The sequence below is a fragment of the Chenopodium album genome, chromosome 21, assembly GCF_948465745.1.
Source record: "Chenopodium album chromosome 21, dcCheAlbu1.1, whole genome shotgun sequence".
In the NCBI taxonomy this organism is placed as follows: domain Eukaryota; kingdom Viridiplantae; phylum Streptophyta; class Magnoliopsida; order Caryophyllales; family Amaranthaceae; genus Chenopodium; species Chenopodium album.
This window is the reverse complement of record NC_137854.1, coordinates 32,284,815-32,300,060: the sequence shown is the minus strand read 5'-3', so window position 1 is coordinate 32,300,060 and position 15,246 is coordinate 32,284,815. Positions and strand designations below refer to the sequence as shown.

Below are 15,246 nucleotides of genomic sequence, written 5' to 3'. Positions count from 1 at the left end.
AATTAATATTTAATAATAATAATAATAATTAATATTTAATAATAATAATTAATATTTAATAATAGTAATAAATAATTAATATTTAATAATAATTAATTTTAAATAATAATAATAATAATTAATATTTAATAATAATAATATATAATATTTAATAATAATAATTAATAATTAATAACAATATTATAATAATTAATATTTAATAATAATAGTAATTATAATAATGATAATAATAGTAATAATAATACTTATAACTAATAATAATAATAATAATAATAATAACAATAATAATAATGAAATCTGCTCGGCTCTGCTCTGCTTCAATCTGCTCTGCTGTGCTGAAATCTGCTCTGCTCTGCCCAGAAGCTCAAAAGAACAAGGCCGAAGTATGTTTTTCAATGTTTACATTGAGAAAATCAAAAAGTTTGAGTTTACTAAAGCAAATTTTCCATATACTACTATTTTTTTTAATTTTAATTTATTTTTTTTTTTAAAAAAAAAAAACAGAAATCCCCTCCACCTCCCCACTGGCCCTTCCTGTTCAATGCTTTTTCATTCCATTTTTTCCTCTCGGGAGCCTAGTAGTTCGCCGGAGCAGCCTACCTTCAGTCTTCAGACAATCAGACGTTCATCCGTTCGTCGTTCAAACAACAGTTCAGTCGTTCGTCGTTCGTCGTTCATCCCTAAGGCCCGACTGGACTGTTGTCCTTCAACTCTTCAAGCCTGCCCGCCGCCCTCGCCCCTCGGAATCTCAGATCTACGCCAGTAACGCCGCCGAGCAGCGGTCTCTCTAGCACAGTAGCACGGACCACCGATTGAAGGATTTGAAGGCAACTGACTGAACTGAGCAAGCAGCAAGGTATTTACACCTTTAATTTGTTTTGTTAATTATAAATTTGTATAATTTCAGTCATTTGATTGATTAAATTGAACTGAATTGTAGATTTGTTGTTCATTTTTGTGTTAATTACTTAATTAATTATAATTTCAGATTTTCAGTCATTTATAAATTATAATTTTATAGTCTTGAAAATTTGAAATTGACAGAATGACAGGTTGTTGCTTGTTGTAAATCTTGTAATGTTGTTCATTGTGGATTTGTGGTGTTGAAATGCAGAATTGTTGATTAGGTGGTCATTTGATTCAGATTTGATTGATATTTGAATGTATTATGTGTATTCAAATGAACTGAAATTGTGTAATGTGTATATATGATTGTATAAATGAATTGCTGATTTTTTTTTGTAATTGCTTATTTGCTTCAATGATTTTCAGAATGAAGCGGAAACGTACTCCAAATAAAATGCAGAATATCGCTAGTTTCTTTGCTAAATGTAATCCTCATCCTCCTAGTCAACAAAATTCTTCTCCAAATGAACAAATTTCCACTCCACATCTTACTAATGAACAAATATGAAAACTCGTCATGAACAATTGTAATAGTTTATTGTACTATGTGATTGTAATATATTATTTGTAGTACTTTTAGTTTGTAAGATGAATTATTTAGGTACTATTTGGTTGTAGTATGGATTATTTTTGTTTGATTGAATGATTGAAATGAAGGTGGTTGTCATATATATATTTTTGTTAGTATTTTTGGATTCGAATTTTTTTTTTTTTTTTTTTTCTTTTACAGGTGATCAATTATTCAGGGTGACTCACAAGGACGGAAATCCTGGATCCGCCACTGTCGGGAGCTTTTCACTTTAACGTTGCACCTATTTCTCTGTCTTTCCATTACAGCGTATTCTGAGCTTTCACTCCTCCATTGAAGTTGCTTCTGAGGTAAGAAGTTTTGTTCTATCTTTTCTTAATAATCGAATATCAATTTAACAATCAAGAATTCATCGTTAATTTAAATTTCAGTACAATCAAATTAGGGTTCTTCTAATGTGGATTATTGAACTATTGCCTGTTATTAATGAAAACATGTAAGGTAATAACGAGCAATTTTTGTTGATATTCTTAAGCAAGAAGAATGTATCTATGTTTGGAGCTTAATTAGATTGTAGAGTCAATTTTGGTTGCTAATCAATGTTAAGATATAAGTATGAAATTGAACATTTTCTCGTTGGGACAATTTGATTTATAGATGCAAAGATGTAAAAACAATTTTTGAATATGTAAAATTATACGGAGTAATTTCGATCAAATGTTAATTAGAACTCTGATTTGTATCCACTTTTGGTCATATAGTTTTAAGCATCTTGCATTTGATACTGGTATGTAGGAGACAAGACTCGGACTAGTATCAATGCAATGTGTGCTATAGTCGAATAGATGGAATGATCTCTATGTGGGAACAATGTATCCGCGATCTCAGATTTAATCACGGTGTTGTAAATATATATCGGGTTGATTTTTTGTTGATCATGCATTGCCTCTTAATACTAATATGACCCGAGCAGTCATTGAAACATATTAATGTGAGTACCAAGCCTAGGACATACTTCCTCCATCTCTTTATACTTGCAACACTATGACTTATACACTATTTACATACACTACTTTGACTAAAATTTGATGATATTCTTAAGGAAATATATAAACATGTAGAATCTTGTTAGATTTGCTTCAATTTATTATTTTTACATATTGATTATTAAGGATGTTAGTAATTAAAATGATGCATCAATAAACATGAAATGAGATATGTTAGTAAAAAGATTGAAACATCAAAAGTATATTTTTAGCTTGAATAGCGGGAAATAGAATTCATTTCAAGAGGAAACTTAACTCCAACATCTTCAATAAAATATTTGAATTTAGATGTAGACTTTCATAGGCCTGGGAGGACTTGAGAGATGATTGTTTGAAGTTGCTTCAAAAATCAAATTTTGCCTATATGATGTCCTTTTGATGGTATTTGATTAGAAGTTGAAGCTACTGAGTAGTTTAAGGATAACGTGCACCACCGGTCTTGAACCTCCGTCGACTGCCTTCATTTGCACTTGGTTTGAGGGTAAGATTGTGATTACTTCATTTTAGTTCAGGTTCTTTCTCTCTTGTTTATCTTGACACAAACTACAGGTTGTCCTTCTCAACACAAGTATTTCACACTCGTGGAATTGGCTTTGATACTTGTATTGTATTGATGAATGTTCAGTCATTTATAGTTTGATGAAAATTTGAAAAGCTAATTTGAACTTACTCCAACAAGATTTTTGTCCCATGCAGCATCCATGGTGATTAATTTTCAGTCAGTGCTCATATTCTCAACCATTTTACGGGTACTATTGATCCTCTATGGAGATTGGCAAGACTCCCATATGGAAGTTAGATACACTGATGTTGATTATCTTGTATTTTCTGATGCTGCTACTTTGATGTCTTCTGGGGAGTCTCCTTTCAAAAGGACCACGTATCGTTATTCACCATTGCTCGCCTTTCTACTCATACCAAATGCGGTTTTTCATCACTCTTGGGGGAAATATCTATTCTCAGCTGCAGGTATGAAAGAATCATCCTAACAGCTCTAGAAAAAAGCTATTTTACTTGGCATTACTTTTAGATATCTGAAATTCAATTTCTTTGTGACACATCTTATCCCTGCTCTTTTTTTGATGTACATTCCTCAAGTATGTGGAAATAAATTCTTCCATTCTAAACACTTGAAATTTTGGCATTTAACTTTGGTTGAGCTTCTGTTTTTGGTTTAGGATGACCAATTTTTATGATATTTTGAATTTGCTTGCTTTTTTTTTTTTTTTTTTTTTTTTTTTTTTTTTTTTTTTTTTTAAATATGTATTGTGGTGGAGCTTAATGTATCATTAGAAAGAAGAGAAATCTCTGATCCATTGTTGTGGTCAACAATTTCTTTGTCATAACTTCTGTTACTGTGGTCTTGCTATTTTCAGATTTGGGAGTGTACTAGGAAATATGACGTGCACAAGTTTATTTGGCCATCATCTGAGTTGCAACATTTCTAATTTGCAGATCTGCTAGTTGGATACTTAATTCGTTCCATTTTGAAGCTACGTGGAGTACCAGAGAAAATATGCACTTACTGCATGATGGCATGGCTTTTCAACCCATTTACCTTCACCATTGGAACTCGTGGAAATTGTGAACCTCTTGTTTGTGCAGTAATCTTGTGGATCATTACCTGTATTATGAGGGGTAATATTCTAAATTGAAATTTCTTTTCTTTTCTTTCTTTTCATGTAAATATTCTTTTTTAGTCTTTCAGTTTGTCTTTTGCTTTTTATGAATGTGAAATCACACAAGCTTAAAAAAAAAACCTCTATGACAAGTTCATCACTCAATACTTAAGGAACCTCAAAAATTTAAACTAATGCCAAGACTGCAATAATTGGTAGCTTTTACCCTGATAGGTTCAACTTGTGCTTTGACATGGGTTTCATTCTTTGTGAGCTAAGATAATAGTGATATACTATTAGGAGCTGTTGAAAAGGGAAAAACATGAAAGAAATCTCTCACTACTGTTGTGAAAAATAAAATCTGGGGAGTGCTAGCAGAATGATATACAGTGGAAATTGCTCATGTTAAAATTGTATATGTTAATGTTCATTGTTGTAGAAAGTATTCTTCATCATTGAGGCCCTCCAGATTCAAGTCTACCTTCTTCACTGAGAAATTTCTTGAATTCGACAGTTTTTCTTGAGTAGTTCTCGTTATTGCAGCTTGTAAGTTCACAATTTCTATGCATGCACAGAGAGATAAATCATTACCCCCCCTCTTTTTTTGTTTGGGTGAAATCTGTGCCTCAAACAATTTAATTTAAAGTAGAATAAAAAAACTGGAATGGATGGTATATATATATATATATATATATATATATATATATATATATATATACATGTTCATATGTGTAAGTATACGTCATATATGTAAATAAATTGTAGAAATGGTTTTGAATTTTCTAACAAAAGCAGTCTTTACATAGTATCCTGTCGAAATTTTCTAGATATTGTGTGTAAGTATTAATTTGTATATGAATTAGTGCTCTTAAATGCGAAAGACCAGTCTTTTGACAATATACCATCATAAATTTAGGAAATGAAGTACTTCTACTGCTACTCGTTAGAGTTTAAAACACTTGATGACTTGAACGACTAATAAATGAGATTATATGCTTTAGGTTTGCTAAGTGAATGCTTTTGACAGATGCAAGTATAGTAAGTGGCACTTGATATTTGTACATGTCAGTGGATGTACATGTTATATACTTCCTCCGTTTTTTAATACTTGCAACACTTCCCTAAAATGGAAATGTCACAAAACTCACAATACTTGCAACACACTATAAATGGAAAGTTATTTTAGGGAAAAACTATACTATTTCCCTTATTTAAAGCACATGGCCCACTAAATTACACTCCTAATAACTACTCATCCTATTTTCAAGTGTATTATATCATGTAAACCCCACCTTTCTTAAATACCGTGAAAAAGCGTGTGTTGCAACTATTAAAAAATGGAGGAAGGAATTTTTTAACCGCATTTCTACTGTGTGGTGCAACTTACAATGTTCTATCAAGCTTGTTTTGTATGTTTACTTCATGTTTATAGCAATATCTGACCGTAAGACATTACAGATTTTTTTTTTATCTTGAGCTAATTGTACTAATTTCATAATGTCTTGTGATTTTCTGCTCTTATCTGTCAACAGGGAAGGTCTACCAAGCTGCAATATGGTATGGACTTATTGTCCACTTCCGAATATATCCTATTATATATGCACTTCCCATAATATTAGTTCTTGATCCACGAGTCATCCAATCTGGTCAGAAGCCCATGCTTGTGAACTGGAGCTCTGATCAAGAAAAATCACCTCAACGCTTAAGTGATACAGACCCGAAGTCTTTGTGGACTGCACTTGCGAGCTTTTTTTCAGGCACTAGGATCCTGTTTGGATTGATATCAGGTGCTGTCTTCTTTGGTTTCACGGGTCTCTTTTATTATTTATATGGGTGGGAATTTCTACATGAGGCATTGCTTTACCATCTCACACGAACTGATCCTAGGCATAATTTCTCCATATATTTCTATCACATATACCTTCATTATGAGCATGAGCTCTCAATACTTGAAAAGCTTGTCTCTTTCCTGCCACAGTTTACCGTTCAGCTGGTTCTTATGTTCAAATATGCCCTCGATCTTCCCTTCTGCTTTCTTGTGCAGACAGTGGCATTTGTAGCATTCAATAAGGTTTGTAATTTTCCTTTCCTTTTGCCATTTTTTCTCTTCTTGTTTTTTGTTTTCTTATTAATGCCTGTAGTCTTTAAGTGATTGTTGTATACATGCAAATTTTGAGTTTTTTTCCCCCTCTCAACATCAGGTAATTACGGCACAGTATTTTGTGTGGTTCTTTTCCTTGATACCAGTGGTATTGCCATGGAGTAAAATGAAAATGAAATGGGAAGGACTCTCCTGTATTGTGATTTGGATGGGGACTCAACTTCACTGGCTGATGTGGGGTTACTTACTGGAATTCAAGGGCAAGAATGTGTTCTTACCTCTTTGGATTGCAAGCCTATTATTCTTAGCTGCTAACTGTTACGTTCTCATTGTGATGATTTGCTGTCATAGATACTCTCCCATATTTCAACACCTTAGCGCAACCTCAAAAGACTCAAAAGGGCGAATAAAAGTCAAGTAAGCAATTAGAGCTTTGATACAGTTAGATTTCAGGTAATTTCTTGTAACTTAACTTTTGTTACTACATGTATGAGTTAGATGATTTGTTACCAAATAAGTTATTACTCCTTTTCCCTCATGCTACCTTGCAATACTGAAAAAAGAAAGGTGATTTTTTGAATTATATGGACAAATTGCTATGACTTTTACATTCCCAAAGAAAAGAGCTGGGCTTGAGTTCTTTGATAAGCTTAATCTTGTTTGGGTGGATAGTTTGGTTCGCATGAGCTTAATTTTAGTCTTCTTCATGCTCATGATCGATTTAACTTGAGCCAAAGCTATACTAAGTCTATATGAGTCAAGTTTAGGATGGATCTAGCTTGATTCATTAGCATTGCTGATATTGTGAATGTGAAATTTGGTACTGATTTACACAGCCTAACCTTATATGGAATTTCATTTTATTAGTAGTTAATGCTTTTATTTTAGCCTTTAGTGTTGCGTATACGAAGTAGAAAACTGTATGAGCATATTGATTGTCTTCTAAGCTACATTGTCAAAATTTCATTTCCAACCGTGCATTCTCTTTCTTTCTTTCTTTCCTTTTTTTTTTTTTGTTTTTGTTTTTCTCCCTCTAATACTCTAGATTATTGATTGGTGTATCTAACCATTACTCTCTGGTTTTTTTTCTTCAAATGACTGCATTTTGATATTTGATATCCGAATAGTGTTTTCAGGAGTGGGGAAAAAAAATCTAAAAGGGATGTCAGTTTTTCCTTTCTACTCCTTATGTCCGTTTCCACTCTTCTATTCCATTTTCTACCTTATACTACCATTTTTCTCGAGGTAGTCCTACTTAATCAATTCGATAAACAAAATTTGTTTATCAAATGGCAAAATGGTAAATAAAACAACATATATGTCCAGTGAATATGATATTTTCGTAAATAAATCAACAATAATAGGACCTATATTTAATACAATTTTGCCATTTTTTGTTTATTAAATTGATTAACTGGTATTTCCTGATTTTTCTCATCCTTGAAAATTATTTTTATGTAGTACAAATTTACAATTGTAATTATTTTTTTAAATTTTTTTTTTTTTGTTTTTTCCTTCAAAATAATTGAAGTTAGAGTGTCATCACTTACATAGTTACATGTGCCTTACTCACAAATTTAATTTGATGGGCCAAGGGTATTATTATTAGAGGAAAGTGGCAGCTCAAATCATAAAATAACCAGATTAACAATTATAATACTAATACGGAGTACGAAGATTAAGTTAATAAATTTAAAAATAAATATTAATAATATTAACAATAATTTAATACTAATAACTATAATAAAAATAAATACTTATTACAAGAACAATAATTAGAGCTGTCAAAAGCTGACCCGACTCGAAATACCGACCCTAACCCGACTATTAACCGACCCGTTTGAACCCAAAAAAATGGTGACCCGAACCCGACTTGACTCGACCTGAAACCAACCCTAGACCTGAGTTGACTCGAGTATTTGAGACCCGAACCCGAACATGAATCGACCTCGAGATGACTCGACTCGAATGTAACCCGTAAATTATTGACCTTAACCGAACCCGACCTGAACCGAAATAGACCCAAACCTGTTTAACCCGTCAAAATCCAAATTTAACCCGACCTGAATTCAACCTCACTCGAATTTAACCCGACCTGTTACTAACCCGACTCGAAATTCAACCTTAGCCGTTACAAACTCGACCTGAAATCAACCCGACTTGTTATTGACCCGACCCAAATTCAACCCGACTTGTTATTGAGCCAACCCGAATTTTACTGTAAATAATATATATATATATATATATATATATATATATATATATATATATATATATATATATATATATATATATATATATATATATATATATATATATATATGTATGTATATATATATTAGCTCAAATTTAAACTTATCTGAAATTATTTCTCTTACAATAAATGAAGAAATTGATAATGATTAAACGTGAACGTCATTACATGAACCGTTAACAAACCAACCCAAAAAATATAACTGAACGTGATATGACCCGGCCTGACATCAACCTTAAACTCAGATTAAGCCACTATTTTGATACTCGAATCCGAACATGAACCAACTTGGAAATGACCCGACTTGATTATTATAACCCGCAAATTATTCCGAGAATGACAAGACTTATAAAAGACCGACATGATTATAACCTGAAAATTATTTACTTGAACCGAACCCGAGAATGACCCAACTTGGAAATGACCTGGCCTGATTATAACCCGTAAATTATTGACTTGTCGACTTGAACCTTGAGAATGATTCGACTTTGAAATGACCTGATTATAACCTGCAAATTATTGACTTGAACCAAACCTAACTTGAATCCGAGACTGACCCGTCTTGGAAATGACCCGATCTGATTATAACCCATAAATCATTGACTTGCCGACTTGAACCCGAAAATTTGTTTGACTTGGAAATGACCCGACCTTATTATAATCCACAAATTATTGATTTGAACCGAACTCGACTTGAATCCAAGAATGACCCGACCTGATTATGACCCGCAAATTATTGATTTAAACCAAACCCGACTCAAACCTGAAAATGACCCAAAATGATTTTAACTCACAAATTATTGACTTGAACCGAACCTGACTCGAACCCGAGAATGACCCTAACCCGTGAAAACCTGAAATAAACCCGACCTATTATTCACCTGACCCGAATGTAACCCGACCCAAACCCGATAAGATGTAAGATCCGACGTGACCCGACTCAAGCATGACCCAACTCGAACCCGACTCGCATAGGTTACGACATTTACCCGAATTGACCCGACCCGAGTTGACCCGACCCATTTTTACCAAACCCAAACCCCACCCGTTTACCCGAATTGACAGCTCTAACAATAATATCATCAATACTAATTACTTAAATTATCAAAAACATAATAACCATAGTAAAACTTATAATACTAATATGAATATTACATTAATAAATGTAATTAATTCAAAAATAAAAAAAATAAAAAAAAAAAGCAGACTTCTACCCAAAATAATCGGATCCACCTTGGTAGATTCGCCTAGAATTTCCGGATCCACCTAGGCAGATGTGGAAATTCTAGACGGATGTGAAGATCCGCCTAAAATTTCCGCATCTGCCTTGGTGGATCCGGTGTTTTTAGGCGGAAATCAGTTTTTCAAATAATAATAAAAAAACAGACTTACAGAATCCTCCAACGACATCTCCGGAGTATGAATGTTGTCGTCGTCCATCGTCCTAAACCCGTCGCAAAAATATGATAATTTTTTGGTGGCGGATCGAGAAAAATTGGATAGGATGTCGTGGGGATCGATGTGGTGGGCTTAAGAGTTTTCTTAACCACATGGTACAAATTAGAGGGGTCGGTATGATGTAATAATGGTCATGGCCTGAAAATGACCATTTTATAGTCCAACATGCAAAAGGGCAAAATTGTCCATTCATGTGAAAAAGGGAGCGTTCCCTTGTAAAAGGGGAGCGACGACTTTTATTTTCGTTGGATTTAGAATCTGAAGACGGCGGCGATGGTGTGGATTATAGTGTGAATTTTGTCACGGACACGTTAATTCCAACGTTTGATGATGCAGTTAAATGGGCGGATGCTGTTTCCATAAATCTGGGATTTATTTTGGTGAAATCGTCGTACAACAATACTAGAGATGGTCGGTCGTATCGATATTTTGGTGAAAACGTTATGTGTGACATGACAAAGTCCAAGGTTGCGCCGCGTAACATTATGACAACTATTGCAGTGCAATTTTCTGGTGATCATCCAAACATCAGACATATTTACAATTGCCGGAATGATTTGAGAACGGAGATATATGAAGGCAAAGGAATTGTTCAGCAATTTCTTCATTTGGCGAGACATTGTCAGTATATTTACTGGGTCACGGCCGATGAACTCGGCATTCTGCAACATGCGTTTATGGTGCACCCAGTCACAGTGAACATACTTCGCACATACCTACATGTAATAGGTATGGATTCGACTTACAAGACCAAACGATATGGAACGTCGTTCTTTAAGATAGTAGGTCTAACACCGACAAACCATAATTTCCTAGTTGAATATGTGTTCATGCGCAACGAGTGCACGACAAGCTATTGGTGGGTGTTGTAGAGATTAAGAGAGTTGATTGGGTTTGATAAAGAGCCAACGATATTTTTGTCAGACCGTGAACTTGGCCTTTGTGCAGCTTTGAGAGAAGTGTTTCCAGGGACGTCACATTCACCCTGTCGATGACACATTAACAAAGATGTGGAGGCTAGGGTGATTGATAAGTTCAAAAACAATAAGAATGGTGCGAAATTTAAAAATGGCAAATGGAAACACATCATGGATGCTACAACCGAGGCGGAGTATGATTTTGCTCTAGCTACAATGAAAGCTAGGTGGTAAGTTTTTCGGCAGTGATTTTTTATGTTGAGAGAACATGGCTTTGTCATAAAACCAAATTTGTGACATATAGGACGAACCAAAGTTCTTCACTTTGATAACACGAGTAACTGTAGAGTAGAGAGCCAAAATATTATAATGTTTTTAATAATCTGTCATTGATTCAGATTATTAAACGTTATAATATTTATATTAGAATTCCAGTAACGAAGTAAAGACAACAACTGTTAGAGTAAAACAACAAACTTGTCGATGATTCAAACCACGTCTTCACTGCTGAATGTTGGCTCTCAACTCTACACGTTTTATCAAAGTGAAGAACTTGGTTCGTCCAACTTGTCACAAATTTGGTTTTATGACAAAGCAATGTTCTCTCAACATAAAAAATCACTGCCGGAAACTTGCCCACCTAGCTTTCATTGTAGCTAGAGTAAAATCATACTCCGCCTCGGTTGTAGCATCCATGATGTGTTTCCATTTGCCATTTTTAAAACGCGCACCAATCTTCTTGTTTTTGAACATATCAAGTACCCTAGCCTCCACATCTTTGTTAATGTGTCATCGACAGAGTACATGCGACGTCCCTAGAAACACTTCTCTCAAAGCCGCACAAAGGCCAAGTTCACGGTCTGACAAAAATACTGTAGGCTCTTTATCAAACCCAATCAATTCTCTTAATCTCTACAACACCCACCGATAGCTTGTCGAGCACTCGTTGCGCATGAACACATAATCCATTAGGAAATTATGGTTTGTCGATGTTAGACCTACTATCTCAAAGAACGGCATCTCATATCGTTTGGTCTTGTAAGTCGAATCCATACCTATTACATGTATGTATGTGCGGAGTATGTTCACCGTGGCTGCGTGCACCATAAACGCATGTTGCAGAACGCCGAGGTCATCGGACTTGACCCAGTAAATATATTGACTCTGTCTCGCCAAATGAAGAAATTGCTGAACAACTCCTCTGCCTTTAGATATCTCCGTTCTCAAGTCATTCCGGCAATTGTAAATGTGTCTGATGTTTGGATGATCATCAAGAAATTGCTCTGCAACAGTTGTCATAATGTTACGCGGCACAACCTTGGACTTTGTCATGTCACGCACAACCTTTTTTGCACTAGGGCTCAACCCATCTGATACACAATCATTGGATGGTTATGGGTCCCGGTTTCATCATTTTTTGCACAGATCTTCCAACTGTCAGTTGTGAATTCATAATATATCTTGATGTAGAAAGGACAAGCATTAGCTTTGGTTTTTGTGTCCTTCCGTATCGCGTTCTCTTAATCTCTCGGCTTGCTCTTTCGTTCCTAATCACATTTTAAATATCGATACGGCCGACCATCTCTAGTTTTGTTATAAGACGATTTCACCAAAATAAATCACAGATTTATTGAAACAGCATCCGCCCATTTAACTGCATCATCAAACATTGGAAATAACGTGTCCGTGACAAAATTCACAATATAATTCACACCATCACCGCCGTCTTCAGATTCGAAATCCTATGAAAATAAAAGTGAGTTGCTAAACATTGCTCCCCTTTTACAAGGGAACACTCCCTTTTTCTTATGAATGGACAATTTTGCCCCTTTTGAAAGTTGGGCTATAAAATGGTCATTTATGGGTCATGGCCATCATTATATCATACCGACCCCTCTAATTTGTACCACGTGGTAAAGAAAAATCCAAAGCCCACCACATCGGTCCCCACGACATCCAACCCCACTTTTTTCGATCCACCACTAAAAAATCGTTATCTAGTTTAAACGAGTTTAGGACGATGGATGACGACAACATTCGTACTCCGGAGCTGTCTCCGGAGCTGTCGTCAGAGGATTCTGTAAGTCGTCGTTTTTTTTTTTTTTATAAAAAAAACTTCCGCCTAAAAAAAGATCCATAAAGGTGGATTCGAAAATTCTAGGCGAATTTAACAAGGTGTATTCTCGTAGTCAAGATCTCTTGTGGAGTTATCGGATCCTAGATCCAACCATATCTTAAATCCCTTTGCGTTTAAACCGGAAGAATTAAGCTCCCTGACTTCCTGTAGTTCACAATTAATTTACCATGGCCTTCCAATTTCTAACTTCAATAGGGACCAACATCACACATTCACGAGGATGCTCCAGTTTATCAATTTGAATAACAAAAAATTGTTTATCGAGTTCAAATGGTAAATAATTTAACAGAATTGTCTAGTCAGTATGAGGATTTTGTAAAGCTCCCCTTGTGGGTTGGGGGTTGCATCCTCCAAAATCTGATTATACTCCCTTCGTCCCTTATTGATAATCCCGATAGTTCCTTATAGTTAAAGTTCATGGGAATTAAGAAACTTAAATAAGTAGTAAAAGTACATTGAAAAGGTAAATTTACATGGGGTATGCAAAAAAGTAGAGAGAAAAATATTACGAGTTAAAGTATATGGGAATGCAAAATTTACATAGGGAAGCAAAATTTGCACAATTATTGTTGCAAATTGATGGGAATTTGGTAAAAAAAAAAAAATAATAATATTAATATTAGTTTGAAAAAACAAATGGGGCTATCATTTTGGGACTTAAATTAGACCATAAAGGACTATCAATAAGGGACGGAGGGAGTATCAATTATTGTGGAACTTATATTTAATAGAAAGCTGATTACGGAGTACAAATTTTGTTTATCATCAAAGTCTTTTTGGTTACGATTTCCTCCATTCAAATACTCTGTACTTTTATTTATTTATTTAATTCTTTTGGGAAATTCTCTTTGGTAATCACGAATTTTTATTTTTTTCTCAGTGGTAAATGCTGAAACTTTTAATTATCCATGGTAATTACAAATTAATATTACTAAGTCAATGGTAAATTAAGTTAAGTAAATTGTTAATTTTTAACCATGGTTTAACTATTGGGACTGTAAAAATACGCAACTACCCCCATTTAATTTACCCCAACCTTCTTTCTTCTTCCGTTTTTCTTTCTACCTCCATTAATTCTTTCTTCTGCCACGAATTCCCCACCTTTTTCTTTTTCTTTCTTTTCTTTTTTACATTCCTCCATTATTTCTTCAAATCTATTAGATTAGATCCACTACCAATAACCAATTGTTGGAAATAAAAATTTTCCCCAAAATGATCATCTTCTTCAACCCCATTTTAATTTTGCCCCCAAATTTTCCCTCATCTGTCATTCTCTCTCCTCGATCATGGACTCGTGGTTAATGGAAGATAGATGGAGAGGAAAGAAAAAAAATGATATTTAGGGATTGTATCAAGTGATTATGGGTTCAAACCTCAAGGAAAAGCTACTCCAATGGCGGGTGCTAAATCCGGCGTCAATTCTTCTTCTTCATCTTCTTCAAATCCTGCTTTTAATTTCGAGATCAGAGGGTCAAAAACGGCGTGTCGATGCTCGGTTTGGTGCTCGTATTGGGATGGCTGGGTGGGTGTGGGGAGGTGTTTGGAATTTTTTTTTTGTTTTTAAATTGAAGGGTACTAATGTAAATTCAATCATACTTAACCAAGATTATCCGTGATTAATCACTTAATGATATTTTACTATCATCAATGTTATAATGAGCTTAATTAATAATATTAATTCGTGATTATCATTGATAACTAAAAAATTCAGACTTTACCACTAAGGGCCTGTTCATATTTACTTAATTTCATTTCAGTTCAGTTCAGTTTAGCTCCAATCAGTTCAGTTCAGTTCCAATCAGTTCAGTTCAGTTCAGCTCTTAATTTCCCTCTCACATAAAATATTCATTTCAGCTTAATTCAGTTCAGTTCAGTTCAGTTTAGTTCCAATCAGTTCAGTTCAGTTTAGCTCCAATCAGTTCAGTTCAGCTCAGTTCAGTAAATATGAACAGGCCCTAAAAAAAAAAAGTTAGTGATTACCATAGAGAATTTCCCAATTCTTTTTTTATTGCATTTCTAAATCAAACAAATAATTTAAGAAGTTGTCACTTTCATAATTTGATTGGTTGTTGCTTCTAAATAATCCCAAGCCTTGATTAAATAATTGATGTTGCTCAAGTCTCAAGATGTGTTGGTGGTATGTTGTTGCTGCCATTGCTCCCACAAATGGTCCAGCCCAAAACATCCAATGGCCGTCCCAAGACTACTTGTCATTTGTTTTCACCAAAAAAAAAAAAAAAGGACTACTTGTCATTTGTTTATGTAAATAAAACCAATAT

The 15,246-nt window shown here is 34.4% G+C and overlaps 1 protein-coding gene across 2 annotated transcripts; it reads left to right on the top strand.

Moving 5' to 3' along the window:
* The first annotated feature begins 507 nt into the window (after positions 1 to 507).
* Positions 508 to 6,784, top strand: LOC145602472 (GPI mannosyltransferase 1-like). Of its 2 annotated transcripts, XM_081658660.1 has the most exons (6): positions 508 to 856; positions 1,637 to 1,785; positions 3,178 to 3,450; positions 3,937 to 4,119; positions 5,633 to 6,171; positions 6,302 to 6,784. In XM_081658660.1, the coding sequence occupies exons 3-6, from the start codon at positions 3,183 to 3,185 to the stop codon at positions 6,620 to 6,622; spliced, it is 1,311 nt and encodes a 436-aa protein (XP_081514786.1). In that variant the 5' UTR covers positions 508 to 856; positions 1,637 to 1,785; positions 3,178 to 3,182; the 3' UTR covers positions 6,623 to 6,784. The 2 variants fall into 2 exon arrangements, with proteins under 2 accessions (XP_081514786.1, XP_081514787.1); XM_081658661.1 differs by lacking the exons at positions 508 to 856; positions 1,637 to 1,785 and adding an exon at positions 1,793 to 2,962.
* Positions 6,785 to 15,246: the final 8,462 nt, after the last annotated feature.

Coding starts and splice junctions, on each gene's coding strand:
- LOC145602472 (XM_081658660.1), top strand. CDS start 3,183: ATGGTGATTAATTTTCAGTCAGTGCTCATATTCTCAACCATTTTACGG. Junction 3,451..3,936: donor ATATCTATTCTCAGCTGCAG/GTATGAAAGAAT, acceptor TCTAATTTGCAG/ATCTGCTAGTTGGATACTTA. Junction 4,120..5,632: donor CATTACCTGTATTATGAGGG/GTAATATTCTAA, acceptor ATCTGTCAACAG/GGAAGGTCTACCAAGCTGCA.